The sequence below is a fragment of the Gobio gobio genome (assembly GCF_949357685.1).
Source record: "Gobio gobio genome assembly, chromosome: 17".
In the NCBI taxonomy this organism is placed as follows: Eukaryota; Metazoa; Chordata; class Actinopteri; order Cypriniformes; family Gobionidae; genus Gobio; species Gobio gobio.
In genome coordinates this window covers 51,711,564-51,723,740 of record NC_137110.1, presented here as the reverse complement: position 1 = coordinate 51,723,740, position 12,177 = coordinate 51,711,564, and the positions used below count along the sequence as shown (strand labels likewise).

Below are 12,177 nucleotides of genomic sequence, written 5' to 3'. Positions count from 1 at the left end.
TGGATAATATACGGAATATGGAATTATGAATACAATTCGGAATATGGAATTATGGATACAATTTGGAATATGGAATTATGGATAAAATTTGGAATATGGAATTCTGAATAAAATACGGAATATGGAATTATGGATGAAATACGGAATATGGAATTATGAATACAATTCGGAATATGGAATTATGGATACAATTTGGAATATGGAATTATGGATAAAATTTGGAATATGGAATTCTGAATAAAATACGGAATATGGAATTATGGATGAAATACGGAATATGTAATTATGGATAAAATTCGGAATATGGAATTATGGATACAATTTGGAATATGTAATTATGGATAAGATTTAGAATATGGAATTATGGATACAATTTGGAATTATGGATAAAATTCGGAATATGGAATTTTGGATAAAATTTTGAATTATGGATAAAATTCGGAATATGGAATTATGGATACAATTTGGAATTATGGATCAAATTTGGAATATGGAATTATGGATAAAATTTGGAATTATGGATAAAATTCGGAATATGGAATTATGGATACAATTTGGAATATGGAATTATGGATACAATTTGGAATATGGAATTATGGATAACATTTGGAATATGGAATTATGGATACAATTTGGAATATGGATCAAATTTGGAATATGGAATTATGGATAAAATTTGGAATTATGGATAAAATTCGGAATATGGAATTATGGATACAATTTGGAATATGGAATTATGGATAACATTTGGAATATGGAATTATGGATAACATTTGGAATATGGATAAAATACTGCCATTTTGTGAATATTAAGTAATCAACAACAAAATCAACAAAAAAAAACCTGTAGTCTGATTACAAGCATTTTGAAATGCTTGTTTTAAAGTATTTATTTTTTGTATTTTTGTTACAACCCAGCACTAAATATATACACACACACACATATGAACACTGGCCACAGTGAAACCCCTAGCGGTCAACCACTAACTAACTCTACAGAAATCAAATATATTCCCGGAAAGATTGTCAGAAGATGCCCCTGGGCTGAAGAGAGGGTTCTGGAGCGGGTCAGATGAAAGGCCGAGTCTGCTGGACGGCCCACAGAGCGACGGGGCGGCAGCTGGACCGGGCCGATCCTGGCACACACTCCAGGTCTGATGTCCAGCCCAGTGCTTTCGTCTCCTCGCTCCTGCTCTGGGGAGATCTGATTTACCTCCTCTGAAACATACGGGCATCTGTTCGCGCGGGCAGCTGCTGGGCGGGCAGGGGTAATTGCCGCCCCCTGATTGGGCAGTTAGCGCATAACTCAGCGTCAGATTGGATGTGGCGTAAAGGTGGCGTTCGAAGCAGAGGTTAGCTGAGGAAATCTGGAGCTTTTCCTGCAGCTTCCCTCGCCATCCGTCACGCAGACGGGAGGTTTGATGAATAAAGTGGGCTCTGAGAAAGACCTTGGGCAGCTTCGCTTCAAGAGGGCTTGTAAACGTACCCATCATTATTCATTTCTGTATTTTTAACTCAACTTCACATCTTTAAAAAATGTTGCCGCGAACGTGGCGATTTATATCACTTGCCTTGGTCTTATTTATTGATGAGGTAGACGTGCAATAAATAATGCAATGAACAGAAGAAATCACAGTTATGCTTGTTACTCTACAGCTGAAGTGATGTGACAAGAGCTCTCTGTATGTATATTTAAAACCTCAGCTGTGCTCCTAAATCATCTGACATGATACCAACACCAAACACTAACCAGCCACCACTCTTTCATGTAAATCTGAGGTCCGTCCTAACCTGCAACACACAGGCATACTGACTGAACTCTCATTGGTCCATAATCCGGCTCCACATGACTGTACTGTGCATCCGTCCCCACCCACTTCTTCAGTTCCGGGAGTACTTTTAAAATTAATTTCTCATTCCAGAAAGTCTTTATAAAAGCGTTTAAAGCCATAAACCAAGCTATGAGGTGAATCATAACACTATAAACTTTGATTCGAAGCAAAAAAAATACGTACAATACTAGCGAGGGAAAGAACTACAAATCCCATGAAGCATTGCCAACAGTATAACTGAATTAAAAACGATGGAGAAATATAAAAAATTTGGATTTTGTATATAAAAACAAAATATTTTAAGATTATTGAAGTATTTAAATATTTTGAGAGTGTAAGGCGATTGACTCGATTACGTAATTTGCGGTGCTTCATGTGAGTGGGCGGGGCTAAAGAGCTTTTTTTGGCGCGTTCTGCTTGTTTTGACTCTGTACAGCATCATGGGTAATGTAGTTTTTCACTTCGGATTTATACTGACTGAACTCTCATTGGTCCATAATCCGGCTCCTCATGACTGTACTGTGCATCCGTCCCCACCCACTTCTTCAATTCCGGGAGTATTTTTTTAATTAATTTCTCATTCCAGAAAGTCTTTATAAAAGTGTTAAAAGCCATAAACCAATCTATGAGGTGAATCATAACACTACAAACTTTGATTTGAAGCAAAAAAATATTATACAAACGTTCAAGACTAGCGAGGGAAAGAACTACAAATCCCATGAAGCATTGCCAACACTGTAACTGAATTAAAAACGATGGAGAAATATAATTTTTTTTTATTTTGTATATAAAAAAAAATATTTTAAGATTATTGCAAAATATGCAAGTATTTAAATATTTTGAGAGTGTAGGGCGATTGACTCGATTACGTAATTTGCGGTGCTTCATGTGAGTGGGCGGGGCTAAAGAGCTTTTTTTGGCGCGTTCTGCTTGTTTGGACTCTGTACAGCATCATGGGTAATGTAGTTTTTCACTTCGGATTTATACTGACTGAACTCTCATTGGTCCATAATCCGGCTCCACATGACTATAGTGTCCAACAGTCCCCACCCACTTCTTCAATTCCGGGAGTATTTTTTAAATGAATTTCTCATTCCAGAAAGTCTTTATAAAAGCGTTTAAAGCCATAAACCAAGCTATGAGGTGAATCATAACACTACAAACTTTGATTCGAAGCAAAAAAATATTATACAAACATACAAGACTAGCGAGGGAAAGAACTACAAATCCCATGAAGCATTGCCAACACTGTAACTGAATTAAAAACGATGGAGAAATATAAAAAATTAGGATTTTGTATATAAAAACAAAATTGTAAAATATACAAGTATTTAAATATTTTGAGAGTGTAGGGCGATTGACTCGATTACGTCATTCGTGACGCTTCATGCGAGTCGGCGGGGCTAAAGAGCTTTTTTTGTGTGTTCTGCTTTTTTTGACTCTGGTGGAATTTTCTGTACAGCATCATGGGTAATGTAGTTTTTCACCATACTGACTGAACTCTCATTGATCCATAGTACGGCTCCACATGACTGTACCGTGCATCCGTCCCCACCCACATCTTCAGTTCCGGGAGTATTTTTAAAATTCATTTCTAATTTAAAAAAGTCTTTATAAAAGCAATAAAAGACATGAACCAAGCTGCAAGGTAAATCTTAACACTACAAACTTTCATTTGAAGCAAAAAAAATGTGTGTAGTGAGGTAAAGAACTACAAATCCCATGAAGCATAATCAAATAAAAAATGATGGACAAATTTAAAACTACTCATTTAAAAAAAATATGTGTTGTATATAAAAACAAAATGCTTTAAGATTATTGCAAAAAATGCAAATATTTCAGTATTTTGTGAGTAACCGACTCTAACCCACTTCTTCAATTCCGGGAGTATTTTTTTAATTAATTTCTCATTCCAGAAAGTCTTTATAAAAGTGTTAAAAGCTATAAACCAATCTATGAGGTACACTACAAACTTTGATTTGAAGCAAAAAAATATTATACAAACGTTCAAGACTAGCGAGGGAAAGAACTACAAATCCCATGAAGCATTGCCAACAGTATAACTGAATTAAAAAACGATGGAGAATGTTGATTACGTATATAAAAACTAAATATTTTAAGATTATTGCAATAATATTTTGAGAGTGTAATTCGAGGAGCTTAATGGGAGTGGGTGCAGCTAAAGAGCTCTTTTGTTGCGTTCTTGTTTCGACTCTCTGATTGGTGGAATTGTCATGGGCATTATGGGTAATGTAGTTTTTCAGCACAAATTCAACATCCAAGTTGAAATAATGCAGTTTTAACAGAAGCAAATACCGATGGTTAACAACCTTATAGCTCTTAAAAGATTGATAAGTTATCATTAAATAGAGTTTTGACTTCTGGAACCCGAATGTTGTGTGTATTTATGAATCAATGCATATGATGTAATCTCTCAACACCGGTGTAAAAAAATAAAAGCAAAACTATTAATTTTAAGCCATTTATCATGAGAATAAAAATATGACAAAATGTGCATAACTATTGAATTATATTATAAAAATATATTTAAATATGCATTGTACACATTTTGTCCTATTTTTATTCTTAAAATAAATCTTTTTTAATTGCAGCTGATTTGATTTGGTCATAAACGATGCTTCGGTCACGGTTGCGCTCTCCAACACATCGGCTAATGGCTTTCAGAGTGGACAGATGAATTACTTGTCGTGTCACGCCTGGTTAGGACGCGGTTTAAGTGAGACAAATCCACATAAAGACTTAACTGCGGCGTCAATATGAAAACCGCAGCGTAGGGCTTCCCCAATAATTCACTTTAATTGCAGGCTCCAGTCGACTGAGATCTGTTTATTCAGTGCATTCATTAACCCCGAGACTCTGTCAATCAGACCACACATCATCATTACTGAATATTCCCTTCAAAGATACAATGATGCCATTGAGGAATGGCTGTGTTTTAATGATAAATGTGCACACACACACACCTCCAATCATACCATCATCACAAGCCGGCTTCAGTCACCTGTCAATCAGAGAGAGTGGAGCACTAAATAAACCCCAGAACATGACTGCATTAAGCACTGCTCTTTAATAGGAACACAATATCCTCTTATCGTATCAATCATCAAAGATTAGACATTAAACCCCGCAATAAAGGCAGCACTCTGGCTGGAGTCAGTAATACGACTGCTTTTATCATTAATATGATGGATTACACGAGTAAAGCGGGTGGGGTTTGAACGGGTGGGTGAGAAGAACCTCCTGCTGGTGCAACTTTTTTTAAATACATGCAGCTTTGTAAATTGGATCCATTTATTAGGAGCGGATAAGACAGCATTCATTTCACAACGCACTCGCGCACCGTTCCGCTGAGCACACTTATGACATATGAAAACCAGCTTAAAATACTAAGACATTTTATATGCACATCGCATATGAAGGGAACAAACATCAGGAGATGGATTTTACAGCCTTTCGACGTGGGCCATAAAAATGTGGGCTAAAGTAAAATATGCTTTAATAATCACACCTAAAAATGAGGCACGAGATTATATTGGACAAAAGTGGAGAAGAGAATAAAGGCGTTAATAAAGCGTGCGAGCATAAAAGCCATATTTCTGCATAGCTGTGTGATTTACAGTCGGGTCATTATGACATGATCACACTTACAGAGGGTGGTAATGGGATCATCAATAAGATGGCGCTCGCCTTATATAAAAATACCCCTAATAAACTGCACACACCCAACCCCGAACCCCGGCCTTCTCCCTCCAGCGTCCCTGTTGTGCGATTTAACAGCCGATTGTGTGTTTGACTCCTCGGTGTTACACAAGCCGGAAAGTGTGGCCTTTTCAACAGCCGTCTCCAGACGGGGTGTGTTAACACCAGATGACGAAACTTCCCCATCAAATGTTTTATTTCAGGTAAGCCGCATCAAAAGGCCGTCACATTACCTGTCTTCACAGAAGAATGATGTTATTATCAGCAGCAGCAGCGGCGTGATTTCATTTCTAAACAGCCCTTCTCAAGATAAATAAATGTAGAAGTCGCCTTTTTATGTGTTCTTCACAAGCCAGGGAGAGGTGTGTGTTACTGCTCACACACACACACGCACACACACACACACACACACACACACACACACACACACACACACACACACACACACACACACACGCCTGTTTATGAGGGACTTTAATCTGTGTTACACACATCATTCATGGGTACGAATGTGAATTATATTTGTGATGCTTCACCTCTCTAATGCACTTTAGATGCAGGATGTGAACTCTGTGCTGTGTGAATATGAATATTTAAGGTTGCAAACAGAAGGATCATTTTGTGGTGGAGAACCTAATGCACAATGCAATTGTAACCATTGATGCCAATATAGAAACTTTGTTTTTAAGAGCTTGAGTTCATTATATCCTCAGATTTGCATGCATTCAAATTATGATTTTTTAAAGAGCAGCGCAAAAACAATCAGTTTACGCGCAATTGCTGATTTGACAGACAGCGCGTCATCTCAAGTTTCACATTTACAGATGCTAAACTCACAGAAACGAGCTTCATACCTTTCTCAGAATCCATTGGATGAGCAGCAGAAGGCTCCAGCAGAGCAGCCTCATCGCACCGTTCCTAGAGAACACTAGTCCCGTTGAGTGAACATATACCGGACACACGCCACCGACCCAAAACCATCCGAGGTGGAAGAGCTCGAGGCAGGTGCTCTCACAGACTGGAGCGTTGCGCCCGCGCTCTCGGAGTTATTAAGGCGACGCGGAGGCTCAGCTCTCGGAGTCCTTGTCATTAGTGAAGTGCACATCCATTCGCGGGTTTCGGGTGTTACGGAGGTGAAAAGTTGGTGTGGGAACGAACGGTGGCAACTTCTGCTGTCAGCTGGCGCTCGCGCCTAATGCCCTCATTACCGCACCCGTTTGGTGTTTAAAAAAGAAACTGTGTTGCGTTCTCTCACTCGAAAGCGCGCGCGCAGTGTAGACTTTGCGTCTGTTCTCTCTCTCTCTCTCTCTCTCTCTCTCTCTCTCTCTCTCTCTCTCTCTCTCTCTCTCTCTCTCTCTCGCTTTACAGCTAGACGTGTGAATATCGATTTCAAAAGCCAACAGGTCAAACACCTCCCATGCGTAAAGCAGAAAATGCACAAAAAAAAGAAGTGTTTCAAGGGGTGTAAAAACTGGGGACGATCCAAATCACAAAAAAATATATCAGGCCAAGGCACTCGGGTTTAAAAAAAAAAAAAAAAAAAAAGCTTTATACGTATTAAAACCTCCCGTGAGTGTTTTATCACATGCGCGCGCGGTGCCAAAAGTTGGCGCACCTCTCATATCCTCATTAACATTATTGTGCACTGAGTAAAAAGTTTTCCTGAGCTTTAAAATGCAGGCGACATTGTTCCAATTTGGCCAGAAAGCGATGCGCAACGAGCATGGAAGAGTGAGTGTGCATCTAGTCTCAGTGTTAAAACGTGAAACGCGCAATCTGTGCCGAAAGCGCGAGCTTGACTTTTTTTCCCACCTTATTATTTCAACATCGCATAAACACACACACACACACACACACACACACACACACACACACACACACACACACACACACACACACACACCAGAATGCATGCAGTCTTGCACGGATGGGAGAGGGAATATAGTAGCACACACACACACACACACACACTTTAACAATCCAGCGACGCCTCGGAGTTCATCGCGCGTGCATCTGATAGATGGCGGATATTAGATGGCAACCCTTCATCGCCCCCTTGCGAATGACTGAAAGAAAACATCTGCATGTCGACTTGCAATCAAATGACCGCGGGACTGTTATGCATAATTAATGTGGTAAAATGATTGATGGAACAACTCAAAGGACAACATGTAAAGAGGTGCTCAAATGTGCACTGGAGCAGAATGCAACCGAGAACAAGAAAATCTTCCACACCTGCACAATTTTAGCAAATTGCCTTCATGGATACATATTGTTTGGAGCTGGTTTCGTTTGCGCTGTGATCCGGCGGCTCGTGCTGGATTGAAGTTGGCAGGTGAATTTGGCGGGCTGGTAAAGCGCGCGTTTTCTATTTCTCAGAGAACTACGCGCGCTTTAGCACAAATGAATGAACATGCCCGGGAAAAATGAGCGCAATTTTCTCACATATCCTCTCGTATAACACACTCATTCTAGCACGACAAGAGGAGAGAGTTCGCCTCTATCACACGAACTAATGGACGAATATAAGAACAGACAAATACTGAGCCTTTCTGACATCACCATATTTACGCACAAACAACCCACGTCACGCAAAGCGCATTTGATTTCTGTGCCTTTTAAATCTAGAGCCAGCAGCTGTGAACAAAAGCAGCAAACATACACGTTTGTCATCATAAAAATGCTATTTGAAAAGTATATGCACTTAAAATCTAAATGTCAGTAACAGAAGGTCAAGCATCTGTACAGGTCAGTAAAGTCTAAGATAAGCCTTTACACCTGAGATTGTTCACCTGTGGTTTGTTCATCTACATAATCAATCCTCCACCATACTTTGCTAAAAGAACACGCCAGCTATACACAAATACATTCTAAGAATTATACAATAATTGTTCCCTTGTTTTACTAAATTGTGCACATGAAAACCAAAGAAAACAAAACGAGGGAACAAATTAGTACAACATGGCCATGATTTCCTAAATTGAGAAACAAATAATTTTATCATACGTATGATTTAGTAAAACAAGGAATGGATTATTATATCGTACGTATGATTTAGTAAAACAGGGAACGGATTATTTTATCGTACGTATGATTTAGTAAAACAAGGAATGGATTATTATATCGTATGTATGATTTAGTAAAACAGGGAATGGATTATTATATCGTATGTATGATTTAGTAAAACAAGGAATGGATTATATTATCGTATGTATGATTTAGTAAAACAAGGAATGGATTATATTATCGTACGTATGATTTAGTAAAACAAGGAATGGATTATTATATTGTACGTATGATTTAGTAAAACAAGGAATGGATTATTATATTGTACGTATGATTTAGTAAAACAAGGAATGGATTATTATATTGTACGTATGATTTAGTAAAACAAGGAATGGATTATTATATCATATGTATTATTTAGTAAAACAAGGAATGGATTATTATATTGTACGTATGATTTAGTAAAACAAGTAATGAATTATTATATCATACGTATGATTTAGTAAAACAAGGGAATGGATTATTATATCGTATGTATGATTTAGTAAAACAGGGAATGGATTATTATATTGTACGTATGATTTAGTAAAACAAGGAATGGATTATTATATTGTACGTATGATTTAGTAAAACAGGGAATGGATTATTATATTGTACGTATGATTTAGTAAAACAAGGAATGGATTATTATATCGTACGTATGATTTAGTAAAACAAGGAATAGATTGTTCCATGCTGTTAGCTGGGACAGCTGTAAGAATATTATTATCGATATAAATAAATAATAATGTGTCAAGGAAAAAAAAGGTGAATTTAATTGAACAACGGAACATCCATGCATGTATTGACTTCTTCACCATTAGTGCAGAGCTGAAGGAGCTTAGATTCTGTCGTTTGTTAATAGAAAATTACACTGTGGTAAAGATTCTTTGTTTAGACTTCCACTGTCGCCAGCAGAGAGAGAGCAACACACAGTTCATCACAATGACAACGCTAGATTGCTAATTACATCAGCACAATTTAAAAACAGAACAAGCCAGATTCACTTTAGAAGAACACAAATCAGAGTGTGTACAGTGTCCTTAAAATCTATGCTCGGCCTGTCACATGACGCAGATCGCGAGGTTTCTCCATATATAACTTCACAAGAGAAACACACACAACTGGAATCTCAGAGGCAAATCCTTGAGAAGAATTAATGTTCTTTACACCTGGAGTCCAATGAAATAAACGCTTTTGTGATTCTGATTTGAGGAGAAACTTACATTAGCATTTTGCTGACCTTTATTTTATGATAATATAAACTATCAGCATTATCGATTAGGAAAGAGAACAACACTGCAAGTTGTTGCTCAGTTGATTTCCTGTGTTTGCAGAGTAAAAACAGTTTAATACACACTTTCCTCTGGGATGTTATTGGACAAACGGCGACTTCAGAATCACATAATCACGTTCTTGTGTTTCCTACTTTTATTTCCCAGGTTAAGATAAATGTACTATTTTAAATGTTAAGATTTTTAAAGTCAGCACTCGTCTTTTCTCCTCTAGTGTGCCGTATATCAAGTGAAACGCAAACAAGAACAAATGTAGGCGGGGCTTGAGTGTGTCTGTGGGGAATTGATTGGATGGTTGTGGTTTGCTATTGGCTGATCTCATGTGAGTGACAGGTGGCCCCGCCCTCATCATCAGAGAAGAGATGAAGATATTCTGACTCAAGATTATCAACACAATAATGGTGTGCACCTATAAAGCATTTAGAATGAACGCTATACTACATAAAAAAAAGATTTCATAAATGTAATTAAAACTATGGACGCTTGTTGCCACCACAGAATAAAAAATATCACATTCTGACTTTATATCTCAATTCTGACTTTATATCTCAATTCTGACTTTATATCTCAATTCTGACTTTATATCTCAATTCTGACTTTACATCTCAATTCTGACTTTATATCTCAATTCTGACTTTATATCTCAATTCTGACTTTATATCTCAATTCTGACTTTACATCTCAATTCTGACTTTACATCTCAATTCTGACTTTATATCTCATTTCTGACTTTACATCTCAATTCTGACTTTATATCTCAATTCTGACTTTATATCACTCAATTCTGACTTTATATCTCAATTCTGACTTTATATGGTAAATGGACTGCATTTATATAGGGCTTTTTTAACAGACCTACGGCCATCCAAAGCGCTTTACATTTGCCTCACATTCCCCCATTCACACACTCATTCACACACCGACGGCGGTGTCAGCCATGCAAGGCTCCATCAGCTCGTCTGGAGCAGCTGAGGTTCGGTGTCTTGCTCATGGACACCTCGGCACTTGGTCAGGTGGAAGCGGGGATCGAACCACCAACCTTCCAGTTTGTAGACAACCTACATGAACCACTGAGCCACTGCCGCCACACAATTCTATTTTTTCAATTATATTATATTACAATTTATATTTCAATTCTGACTTTATGGGCCCTATCTTGCACCCAGCGCAATTGACTTTGTACACCGACGCATGTGTCATTCCTATTTTGCACCCGCGCAAAGCGCGCTTTTCCCTCCACAGAAGCACGTCGCTAAACTAGTGAATGAACTTGCGCTACCTGGGCGGTTCAGCGCAAAAAAGGAGGCGTGTTCCGGCGCAAACAATCCCTGGTGCTATTTTGCTGTTCCATTAAACAATTGCGCCACTGACCAGAAAAAACCTAGTCTAAAGTCAGTGGCGCGCTGCGCGTTGTTCATTATGCTATTTTAAGGGCGCATGCTTGACCATAATGTATAGCGTGCACAACGCGCATACACTTTGCTCATGTAATCTACACAGATGCAACAGTTATTTTTGCAAATCATAAATTGTTACACTAAAAATTATTAACACATGAGATGACGGAAATCATTGTGGTGTGCCACGAAGATGTGAAAAAATAGGCATAAATCTAGCTTACAAATTATTCAGGCTAATTGTAGTCTAATAATTAAGGAGACCTGTTTGCCCAATAGTGGCAACTTCTGGCAAGACATATATGTATATAAGGACATCTAACAAATTGGTTTGTCCGTCAAGAACCAGGAAAATAAATGGGTGAGGGTGGACGCAGCGATGTCCTCTGCTGGCGTCAGGTCCTGAGTAGAGGCAGATCCACCTCCCGTTACACGGCGTGCCCGATTGATGCTGGCAAGCTTGGACTTTCCCCGTCTTCTGATGTCATTGTAGCGCTTGCGGCACTGGTGCGACGTCCTGGGGATGCCAGCTGATGAAACAATTGTGGCTATTTCCTCCCACGCCTGTTTAACCGACGCTATTTTGGGTGGGTTTCTCCCATCCCCATACAACACAACTTCTCTGTCTTTCACTGCTCTTACAAGAACATCAGTCTCCTCGGCTGTGAACCGCTCCTGGCGTGCGCCTGGTAAATACGCCATAATAATAGCAATCCATAATGGAACTTGCGCACCTGCTTTTACAGGGAATGTTGGATGACGCTCTGATTGGTTTATTCACGTTACGCCCAAACCACACCTATGAATAATGAAGCTACTTCAGACCAACCCATTTTAGATTTGCGCCGGGCGCAAGAGCCATTTATCCCGCCGGGAAAATAGCAACAG

At 38.7% G+C, this 12,177-nt stretch overlaps 1 protein-coding gene across 1 annotated transcript in view; it reads right to left on the bottom strand.

Annotated features, from left to right (window-relative positions):
- The window catches only part of nxph4 (neurexophilin 4), a gene marked incomplete at both ends in the record, with an annotated part of 98,239 nt that extends 91,779 nt beyond the window's left edge, over positions 1 to 6,460 (bottom strand). Inside the window, one exon of the mRNA XM_079841662.1 lies at positions 6,407 to 6,460. Within this exon, the coding sequence (XP_079697788.1) occupies positions 6,407 to 6,460 (54 nt within the window). The remainder of the gene's footprint in view (positions 1 to 6,406) is intronic.
- Positions 6,461 to 12,177: the final 5,717 nt, after the last annotated feature.